The 12,060-nt window shown below is 43.5% G+C and overlaps 1 protein-coding gene across 1 annotated transcript; it reads right to left on the reverse strand.

Annotated features, from left to right (window-relative positions):
- Nucleotides 1–944: 944 nt before the first annotated feature.
- On the reverse strand, nucleotides 945–8,831 carry LOC143701918 (1-phosphatidylinositol phosphodiesterase). Its single transcript, XM_077195606.1, has 4 exons — nucleotides 8,594–8,831; nucleotides 7,852–7,939; nucleotides 6,954–7,524; nucleotides 945–1,432 (listed from the first exon to the last, which is right to left on the reverse strand). The coding sequence occupies exons 2-4, from the start codon at nucleotides 7,905–7,907 to the stop codon at nucleotides 1,157–1,159; spliced, it is 903 nt and encodes a 300-aa protein (XP_077051721.1). The 5' UTR covers nucleotides 7,908–7,939; nucleotides 8,594–8,831; the 3' UTR covers nucleotides 945–1,156.
- Between the last annotated feature and the right edge of the window lie 3,229 nt (nucleotides 8,832–12,060).

Below are 12,060 nucleotides of genomic sequence, written 5' to 3' on the forward strand. Positions count from 1 at the left end.
GACTGAAACTAACAAAAAACACTTGTGTCGCCCCTGCCGCTGCATTGCACCGGGTGTATGATTGGGCCCTAAGACTTGAAAGTCTGGTTGTATGTGATGCTCAGTCATTTACCATATGATGCCTAGTTTTTTTCTACAACCATTTACAAAGACGGTAAGTGCCCAAGTGTATTAAAATTTGTTAAGATTTTAAAAGCAGTGTAGTGTTTTCCAGCCTTAGCAGTTGTATCTATTACAAAAAGAATGCTTCAAATTAATTTGAATGTTATATTTATGTGGCCTTCATTTTTGGTTAATATGGCAGTAATTTCAGATATGTGCTCTTCTCAATGCCTTAGTGATGGATTTGTGCTTATGTATAAATTCACGAGATATCCTTAACAGTAGCATGGAATGTGGGCTAATGAATCTCCTCATTTGACATAAAGGCATGTACAAATACAGATTTCCTTGAATTGTTCAGCCAGATTAAGTTAAAAATATATATTCAGGCACTTTTGAAGGCTAAATTATGATATATTACTTGCGGAATTTAGTGCTGCACACGTAAACCTTTCCTTTTGCACAGATGACTCATGTCAGACCCTGTTATTGAGATACGCATCGGGGAAAACAACAGCACTCCACCACTGTGACAGAGATATGATTTAAAACTTGCACTTGTCCTTGAAATAGAACAGAAAATAAAACCAACAGTGTTAGTGAGAAAGTTTCTGTTTGTAACATCTGAGACTTATGTAATACTACTGAAAATCAAACTTTTGTTCTACTTTGAGGTAATTCGGCTTACTGAAGACTGTTGTGAGATGGATGTCAGTTAACACCTTTTCTTTGTGTTGTACACAAAAAGGAGGACAGTGCATTCTATTTTCAGAACCATGAAAATGCAGACTATCTTTTTAAAGTCCTAATGAAGTGACAGGAGATCATTAAAATTGTGCCAAAACATGGTGTTATGACAGAAATTTGTCACAGAGCTTTATTAAGTCAAATATTCCAAAAATGTACCAGCAAGCTAAAACTTTTCTGTCATGGCTATGAGAATTTCAAGGGTATGGGTAATTTCAGTCACAGTATCACTGGGATTTGTGTCAATTAATGCAGAATTTTGGTTCCAGTTCCAGGCGTACTGGTGCTGACGTCCTGCTGTTGAATCTCAATAATTGAAGCCTATAATAGTTTGCACTAACTTGGCACCTGGAAAGTCCATTGCTACAATACCAAACCACTTGCTTTGACCGACATAGCCTGTCAGATATTCATACAGACGGGGGTTTATTAGCCGGGCCAGGGCGTTGGGATGTGCCAGGATACTGGCACCACTGCTGTAGGTGAGGAACATACGTTTTTTGTCGCCAACCGTAGCCGCCTCCAGATGAGTGGAGACACTTCTCCATTTCTTCTCCACTTCCTCCGGCAGCAGAGAGGACACCTGGGGCGACAAAAAGGTTCAGTTCCATTTAAAAAAATGTGGTGAGGGAGCGAAAACTCTCTGATGGATTTTTAAAGACAGTTGACAGATGAAGATTACACTCTGGTAACTGAATAAAGAGCCTCCTAAGGTTTTCTGGAACCCTTTGAAATTATTAGAACAATGGTATAATTTAATATTTTCTCTCCCACCCCATTGCTCTCTTTGCTGGGTTTGGTTCTTCAACCACAGGCACTTTTATGTTCCAGAAGTTGAGAAGATTTTTTTCCCTTTTTGGTTGTATGAATATTAAAACCCATTAAAATTGTCTTGGAAGCTTTGTTGCAATGCCTTTATTTATTTTTTGCCACTTTTTATATGCCTTTTGTTAACTGTATTTTATTGTTGTGCCAGACCCAGACTTTTATTCTTAAAATGAAAATCCATCATAAGGATTCTTTGATGAATAAAAACGTTAAAAAGAACAGCTTTTATTTGTAAATTTTGTAAAGTTTTAAATGCCTTTGCTGTCACTTTTGGCTAAAAACAATGAGTAAATTATGCTCTTATAAAAGCAAACAAACACAAAAAAATAGCTGACCCCGGTTTTTGAATGGTAGTGACAGGGTGTGGTGTAGGCAGAAGAAGACGAAGAGGCAAAAAGCTCCAATGCAAACTTTTACTATTAATAATAACACTAACAGGTACAGATAATATGGTCAGAAGGTACAAAAACACACTAGATACAAAGTAGAACGGACCGAGACTGAATGAACAGAAAATAACTAAATACAAAGGTGAATAATGAAGACAACCGCTGAAGACGCTGAGTGATGATGAGAATTGCTGACAGGTGCGGGTAATGGTGAAGGAGGTGCAGGTGTGGGCCAAGGAGGATGCTGGGAACTGTAGTGCAGACGGGGACTAACACATGAAGTAACTTGCAGAGCAAATCTAAATATGCCGGACGTTTTCCCAGGCTAAGAGACGATGACAGTGACAGTGACAATGATCATTAGGTGGTGACTGTGACAGGTAGTATATGCATATAAATTTATTATATAGCATCATTTAGACCACAACTAACATTTCTGGCTCTAATAAAGTTTTATCAAAAGTTACATGCATACATGGAGACACCAGTGTTAATGAAGAGATATGAAACGTGATAAGTGAAGAAATTAAAGAAAAATCAATATCACTTTTTAATAGAATAGTTGGTAACACTTTATTTGACAATCTCCTTGTTACATGTTACATGTACCATAGTAATAACAGTAAATTATGCATAATTACATGGAACTAACCAAACCAATTACATGGAACTAACTCAACCAAATCCTTATTCTACCCTATAGCTATAGTAAGTACATGTAGTTACTTAATATTACTCAGCACTTAAATATATAATTACACTGTAACAATGACACCTTAAAATAAAGTGTAACCAAATATTTTTTACTTCCAATCAAGCTGTATTTTTTTCAAATTATGCAAAGATAGTTAAAATATTATTTAATGATTTATCTATAGAATGCAAGACATAAGAGTCAGACATTTTATTCCAAAAATGTTTAAAATCTCCATAAAATCTCAATTTCCATGAGTCAAGATAATCTGATTGGTTGATTGGAAATGTTGTTCCAGGATGAACAAAGATAATGATCCAGGAATATATTGCACTTGGTGAAATCCGGTTCTGCAGTGCGCAGAGTGTGAAACAGCAGCTTATGAATACCCAGGATTAATTGTTCACCCAAGGTAAATTATGAGCAATGTGAACAGATAAGCAAGATAACGTCTCGGGTTACGTATCTAACCTTTGTTCCCTGAGAAAGGGAACAAGACACTGCGTCGGTTACGACACTAGGGGAACGCCCTTCAGCGTAGCGCGTCTGAATCCATGAATGAAATCGAATCCAATCCTATTGGCTTAGCGTGATGGCCTTTCTCAGGGAACAAGGGTTACATACGTACATACATACATCCCTTTCGAGGGAACTCGAACTGCGTCGGTTATGACACTAGGGGAACAAGATACCCACTATACCACAACGAACCCCGCTCATCCTAGTGTGAAGCTGTCTTCAGGTGCGAGTGGAGAGAACTAGGCCGAACGGAAGAACCCGATATTGGTAGGCTTCGCCCCCGAAAGCGAACCTCAACTTCCTGTGAGACGGAAGGATGGAGATGTGATAGTAAGCGTCTTTTAGATCTATCGTGACAAACCAATCCTCGGACTGGATTTGACCTACGATGATGGGAATAGTAAGCATCTTGAACCTGAATCTCCTCAGAGATTGGTTCAGATGCCTCAGATCTAAAATAAGACGCAACCCCCCCATCCTTCTTTGGAACTATGAAGTACCGGCTGTAGAACTCGGACTCCCTGACTGATAGGGGAACATGCTCTATGGCCCCTTTTCCCAGCAGCGAGTGAACCTCCTGTTCCAACACCAGACCCTGCTTTGGGTGAACTGAAGTCCAGACCACCCCGTTGAATCTCGGTAGGGGTGGCACGATCCGCCTTTTTTGCCTCCGATACCGATTCCGATACCTGGGACTCAGTATTGGCCGATACCGATCCGATCCAATACTAAAATAATAATTAAAAAAACAGTGCCAAATTATCTAATAAACTGTATCTGTATGCCTCACTGTGGGGAAGAGACTGTGATTATTCTTTTGTTAAAGGCATCAAAGCTTGACTTAAACATTATTTTCCTTACTTTGTAAAACAATACAGACAAAATATATACTATATAATTAAAAGACATTTATTTTAAAATTTTAAGCACAACTTTTTAATGAAGCAGAAACCTATGATAGATTGGACAGAACAACTAAGGCTTTCAATAAACTGCCATTGCGCAAAAGTATTGTAATATGAAGGGCTCCAATTCAGAGCGGCACGAAACCTTATGCGCATCCCGTGCGCACAATGATGCGCTCGAAGCAACATGGAGTCAAGGCGCGCAGCGCTTCGCATTGAAAAGTTCAAAGCACAAAAGTAAGATATACATATATTTCTTTATTTATTCATTAGTTTGAGCCTTTTAACAGTTTTAAATTTCAGTTAATGTGCGCGTGAAGAGCAATTATATCGCTCTCTACTCCAGTGTTGTGATCACTGATCAGTTGTGTTGTGATCTAACAGACACCCGGTAGAAAGTGACATGTGGAACTCCAGCCCGTTAAAGTCCTTTTATGCAAACCATAGACCTTTATCTACATATCTACAGTATAATAATAGGAAAATTGACTCATCTTGGAGAGAGTTTCATCGTGTTGACTGTTTTACCCGAGCATGACGTGCTGTTTCAGTGCTGAGAATGACTGACAGCCGCAGCGGAGGGAAGCACTTAGGTGAAGATTAATTTAACGATTTAAATCTGTAACTTACCTCACATTAAACTTTATGGCTTCAGAAAACTTGGAATATAGTACACGAAAAGATTATAGTGCTTTATAATGTTTTGTGCCTTTTGTGTTGTATAACAATAACATTCGTAGGCTACAATATCGGATCGGATTTGGATGGTCTCGTCTGGCGATACCCGATCCGGCAAATATTGGTAGTATCGGAGCAATACCGATACTGAGTATCGGATCGGCGCACCCCTAAATCTCGGTGGGCGGACCCGGAACTGCAGTCTGTACCCAGTTTCTACAGTGCGCAGGACCCATGGAGAAATATTCGCGAGGTTTTGCCATGCATCTGCGAAATTCACCAAGGGAACCAGCCCCTCGGGGCTGGTGTCCAGTGTTTTGTGCAGGATGTTGACGGTGCCCTGAAGCGGAGGACCGGCAGGGGAGAACCGACAACGTCCTACATTGTGCGAACCCGAACAATTGCTGCCTGCAAGCCTTTGGGGCAGGCAGACCAGCGTGAGCTCGCTGGGAGCTAGCGTGTCCCGAAGCGTCAGAGACGGCAGGACGCCAACTCCCTGAGGGCCCGACGAGAGTCGGGGATACCGCTTGAAAGCTTCGCCCTGCTTTTTTGCATCCTCAAACCTGTCCACTACAGCATTAACAGCCTCACCAAATACACCTGAGGCTGAAACGGGTGCATCAAGAAGGAAGGTCCTGTCCTTCTCCTTAATGCCCGACAGGTTGAGCCACAGATGTCTCTCCGTGGTTACCAGGGCTGACATGGAGTGACCGATGGCACGGGCCGTCTTCTTGGTAACCCGGAGCGACAAGTCTGTGGCTCTGCGAAGCTCGGAGATATCGTCTGGAGATGGACCCTCGCCTTGGTCTATATCCCTTAAAAGGTCGGCTTGGTACGCCTGCAAAATGGCCATTGTGTGCAGGCTCGCACCAGCTCGACCCGCCGCCATATAAGCCCTGCCCACCAAAGCGGATGTGGTGCGGCAAGGTTTAGAAGGCAACGCCGGTGACTTCAGGGATGATGCAAGGTCGGGTGAAAGGTAGCTGGCTAATGCTTCCTCAACCCGAGGCATCATCCCATATCCCTTATCTCTAACCCCCACTACATCACTGTAATTCAACATCGGGGGGTTAGACAGGCGCGATGAAAATGGCCTGTTCCAGGATTTACACAACTCATTGTGTAAATCCGGGAAGAAAGGGAGAGACCGGCGTGAAGGTTGCGCTTGCTGCAGGAAGCGCTCATTAAGTTTGCTTTCCGTACGCGCTTCCTGCCGCTCTTGTGGCCAAGAAATATCAAGCTTGGCCACAGCCCGCGTCAAAACCTCCACTAACTCATTGTAGTTTGGTGCCGGCTGAACAGAATGGTGTGTGGTAATATGATCCTCATCCCCAATACTCAGCACGTCTAATTCCTCGGAATTAGACAGCTGTAAGACAGGAACATCATCCCGATCGGGAGAAGCCGCGGAGCGGGCTCCCGAACGGGGAATGGCGGAATCAGACTCATCAGAAGAGGAACGAGAATATGCCTCGGCTGTCTAGCCCTCAACCAGATCTCTTTGCGATCCCCATGATGAAAGCCGCCGCATTGCCTCGGCAGATGCGGGACCCGAACCGCGGGGAGGACGCATTTGGCCATCTTCAGTGAATAAAGCCAGCCGAGAACGCAGCACTCTCACAGAAAGAGACTCACAATGAGCGCAAGCAGCCCCCTCGAGAGCTTCTTGAGCGTGCTGCCTTCCCAAACATGACACACACATTTCATGTGTATCCACAGCCGTGAGAAAACGCGGGCATGGGAACACACACTTTTTAAACTGTTCGTTGGCCATACTGCTTCAAAGCGGACAAACAACACCAAATAAGACTCACAGATACACAAGAGCGCTTGCTGAATAGTAAAAAGCTGACTTTGTTTGTGCCGGTGTTCTCTTGTACACATCCGCGTATGCCGTCACTCGCTACGTCATCACGCTAAGCCAATAGGATTGGATTCGATTTCATTCATGGATTCAGACGCGCTACGCTGAAGGGCGTTCCCCTAGTGTCGTAACCGACGCAGTTCGAGTTCCCTCGAAAGGGAACCCAGGATTCTGTTTACCCGGGGTTTAGAATAACCCAGGGTTAACTGTTTCAAGTGTGTGCTTACCTTCCAGTCATCTGCTATGTCCAGAGAGTTGTAGAGTATACCCAGGTTAGGGCCAGTGAAGTCTTGCAGTATGATCAGCTTTCCTCGTGCCTCTCCCATGGTGGGCATCTCACGACTATGCCACAGCAGGTCCCAATGCGCATATTCATTAATGTATCGCACAATTGCCCCGTAGATATCCTGCGTGTTACTCAACTCCTCTTTCAGCCTCATCAGCACAGTTTCCGAAGGATATTCTCTCAGGAAAGCCACCACGTCCATCAACACATCCCCAAAGTGAGCATACTGATACGAGATTCCGTGGTGGATGGTCAAGTTGCCTTTCGCATGCCTAACACGGATATCCAGAAAACGGATCCCGGCGCGCAGCTGGAACGCAAGGGACCAGGAGTTACACTCGGACAGTGAGCCGCCGTACAGGGACATGGTGTTGTGTGTGCCGGGCATCGTCACATCCGATAGGGGGTAGACGTCAGGGATGATGGCCATCCAGGAAGGGTTCAGGATCTCAGGCTTGGAGGTGTCGTCATAGTCAGGTGTCTGGATGGCCCTGTATCCTGGGAAGGCCGTGCTATGAGGTCAAGCAGAGGTTAGAGGTGGGAAAAATGCATTCTTATCTGTCTTACTAAAAAGATACAAGATTACTGTGAAAACATCATGCGTATCTATAATGGATGGTTATAATGAAATGAGATAATTGGTTCATTTGCTCACAATAATAGCAGGTAGACAAAGCGAAACAGTCTGAGATAAAAGCACTATGGCTAACAAATGTAGGTCTTTTCTTCTCGGTGAAATTGATTTTTTTTTTCTTTACTGTAAGTGGAATAAGAACTGTAATTTGTTATATAGGATACTATGAAATAGGTTTTGGAATTATGGGTATTAAGAACCTTACCCCAGCAAAATGCCCATCACCATTAGCTGCAAAATGTGTCCTCTGGTGCCTTCCATAATGAGCCTTTTCAATGCTCACTGATCCTTTACTGTACAGATAATCATTACAATAATTCACTTGTCACTTATGATAATTATATAGCACGTTTTTGTGGTATGACATCACCCTACACAAAAACCAGACATTTGGTAATTATTTTATGGGGTCCAAAAAGTCTGCTTCCTTTTGCAGTCGTTTCTAACTTAATATTTTTTCTTCATTACAAATGATATCAGATAATATAATTACATAAAAGTTGATACATTTGTTTGAATTTCAGAATGTCTTAGTATTTAGTTTCAGACCTTTTGCTTCAAGCTGACAAGAACAAAAATCTGATAATCATGTTCTCCAGGATGAATTCAGATGTTCCAAAGAGCATTTTGTGCTTCGATGGAAGCAAGAACATCTGACTGTCTACAAAAGAGTTCATATGATCAATGTCACAAATTTTTTTGATTATTGATTTACAACTAGTCCATTTCTGATTCATTTTACATCATTTATTAAATTGATAGTCTCTTTGTTCTAAATGTTCTATATCCAGATTGAAATTAAAAAAAACATTCCAGATTTACAGACTTCTGGATTCCATAGTATATGTATGCTGGATTTGTTGCAAAACTAAAAACCTTCTAACAAACTGGTAAATACTTATATATTCAAATTCATCTTAACCACAGACAGAGAAGTGATATTTTACCGTGTAAACCCGAAGAGGTCTGTGATGCAGATGCACAAAGTACCAACTAGGCAGTGTCAGGTTAGCTGTAAAGCCTGCTGATGTTTTCCAACAATTTTTTTTTTCTTTTTCTTTTTTTCGAGTACACAGTTCTGGCTTGAGCTTGTTGGCGGCACCACTACAAACTGACCCTTTTGTTTGAGGGGTCATTGTGCCTATTAATAGTGTAGTGTACTGTAAAAAGCTGACTCGATGAGAGTGGACAAAATGCTCCAATCAGAACTCAGTTGCCCTGCAGATCAGAACATGGTATAGTTCATTTCACTTAATATATGATAGCATTTTTTTTTAACTCTTCAGTAAACTGCTTGAAAGTTCCCTTTAGGGTTTTCACTATACTCAATGTAAAGTATTTATATGTTTATTAATGAGACAAACAAAAACAAAAAGGGTAGAAATAGAAAAGTTCTACAGGTATATGAAATGAAATAGCTAAAAGTAAAATATTACCCTGTTGATGTATAATATATGTACTGTATATTAAAAATACCTTATCTCCCAGAAAAAAAAACATCTATAAGTGTAGTGTGAATAAACATGAGCCTTAACTTATGATAAACATGGCCAAAGTTAAGTTTTTTTTCCAGAGTTTGTGGGAAAATATAAGTTTACATTTTCTGTGACCTATCTACAGCTCTCTTTTTTCCCAGGGGTGAAGCAAAAAAGTTGACTTACTTACAGAGCAAACATCTTTGTTGTGAGTACAGTCCCCAGCATCAAACCTTGAAAAGTGGGTTTAATATTCAGAAAAACAAAACAGCCTAGAATTAGGATACTACATGTAATTTGAATGTGAAAAATATTTTTTCCCACTGCATGAGTTGCTGCCTTTAATCCTGCCATGTACCATGGCTAGTTTGTTTGTCCAAACAGCTAATGTTTACGGAGCCCCTAATGGAATATAATAGTGATGGAAAACGTCTCAGGTTACGTATGTAACCCTGGTTCCCTGAGAGGGAACGAGACGGTGCGTTGAGACGCGGTGGGGAACGCTCTGCGTGATTGCGTCGTGAAGCACGTGTATAATCAGTCCAAAGGAAGAGCGAGACGTCATAGGCGGGTGACGTCATAGACCAGGAAGCTATAAAGCACACCAGAAAAAGACCACGACAGCTTCTGAAAAAGCCTGAAGCAAGTCGATCAGGGCATGCAGGAAGTATGGCAGGAGAACGCAGCGTCTTGTTCCCTCTCAGGGAACCAGGGTTACATACGTAACCTGAGACGTTCCCTTTCAAGGGAACTCGAGCTGCGTTCAGACGTGGTGGGAAACCTATACCCACTACGCCATAATGAGAAATGCCCGTTCTGTGTGAAGTCCTTGCGCACACTAAGAAGCAAGCAGCCTAGCCCCGGGAGTGGAGAGGTCTAGGTCATAAAATCTGACAAATGTATGTGGTGAGGACCAGCCTGCCGCATTACAAATGTCCTGAAGGGAAACCCCCGAAATTAAAGCCTAGAGGCAGCCATACTCCTTGTAGAATGGGCGTGAACAGCCATAGGTGAAGGCTGTCCGGCCGCTTCATAAGCAAGTGAGACAGCCTCAACTACCCACTTGCTCATTATCTGTTTAGATGCAGGGCAACCTATCTTAAGTTACCCGAAGCAGACAAATAATTGTTCTTATATACGCCACTGAGCAGCTCTGTGGACATACACATCCAAAGCCCGGAAAGGGCATAACAGATTAAGTTTTTCCTGATCTGGGGTATTAAAGGTGGAGGACAGAAGGCCTGGAGCACAAATGACCCGCACATTTAGTAGGGAACTAAGAAATACAACCAGCCCTGGGGTGAAGAAATACTACCACCAAACCAGGTGCAAATCCAAGTACGTGCAGGCCTCAGCCTCATACACCACGGAGAAGACGAAATTAAGGATCTCTCCTCAGAGATAACCCAGCAAAGAAACATTCATTACAGAAATCAAGTACTGTAACATAGGGCAGAAACAAGATTCAGAAGGCGTTGTCTGTACCAGGCAGAGAACAGTTTCCATGTCAATGCATATTTAGTCTTCTCGTGGAGGGAGAGGTCTCCACGACCTCAGTTGAGAGACCTGAATCTATGAGCTGGGCACCCTCAGAGGCCGAGCCCACAGTATCCATAACTCCAGAGCTCCCAGGAGCAGAGATATCGGGAATGCGTACAGGTGTAGCGTCAACCACACCTAATACATCACGTCCAGTCCAAGCGGAGCTGGATGCGTGAGGGAGAACCACAAAGGGCAATGCATTGTACAAACGATGCGAAAGGTCGACTTGAGTTGACCTAAGTTCTCCCTAAGAAGCTCCACCACCTCGGGGTGGAGTCTCAATTCCCCGGGCAACACCCCCTTGCCCAAACAGGATATCTGCTCTGATATACGATACCATCAGTGCATTATCCGGACCATTCGCCGAGCGACCACTCATGATTGCCCCCGACTTGTGAGGGAAGCATGCGTCGAAAGCATTATGGGTCGACAAGAAGCCCCCAACACTGGGCCTGGGCGAGGAACCGAGGTTCTTCCACATGACCGAGGCACGAAGGCATAGCCGTGCGACCTTGATCATGCGAAAACGGATTTCCCCTCGGAGAAAACCCCTTGGTCCTGAGCCACTACTGCAGGGGTCTCGCGTACAGAAGGCCAAAAGTAACTACGTTGGACGCAACTGCCATGACCCCCAAACAAAGACCTTTCACCGAGCGTCCACTCATGACCGCCCACCATCCTGTGAGGTAAGCATCCGTCGATAGCGTGACACGTCGACAAGAAGCCCCCAGCACTGGGCCCTGGGCGAGGAACCAAGTTTTCTTCCACATGACCGAGGCACGAAGGCATAGCCGCGTGACCTTGATCAAGCGAAAACGGATTTTCCCTCGGAGAAAACCCCTTGGTCCCGAGCCACCACTGCACGGGGCTCATGTACAGAAGGCCAAAAGTAAACTACGTTGGACGCAACTACCATGAGCCCCAACAGTCTCAGAGACTGTTTTGCAGTGAATGACTGACCTAGTTAACATTCTTTACGGCTGAGAATCGCAGAAATACGTGCAGGAGACAGACGTGCTTGCATGTTGTTGAATCCCATATTACACCTAGAAAAGTGGTCCTCTGAGCTGGGAGGAGTACACTTTTTGGTGTTGAGCCGAAACCCCAACCTCCTTATGTGGGACAGAACGACATCTCGATGTTGAACTGCCAAAAGCTCGGACTGAGCTAAAATCAACCAATCGTCGATATAATTTAATACGCGAATGCCCTGGAATCTCAGAGGAGCCAGAGCTACATCGACGCATATTGTAAAGGTGCGGGGTGATAACCTAGGCCGAATGGAAGAACCCGATACTGGTATGCTTCGCCCCTGAAAGCAAACCTCAAGAACTTCCTGTGATGAGGATGGATAGATAAGTAAGCGTCCTTTAAGTCTATTGTGACAAACCAGTCTT

This window comes from Siphateles boraxobius, unplaced genomic scaffold (genome assembly GCF_051911475.1).
Source record: "Siphateles boraxobius isolate OS27281-9 unplaced genomic scaffold, OSU_SipBor_1 33, whole genome shotgun sequence".
Classification (NCBI taxonomy): Eukaryota; Metazoa; Chordata; class Actinopteri; order Cypriniformes; family Leuciscidae; genus Siphateles; species Siphateles boraxobius.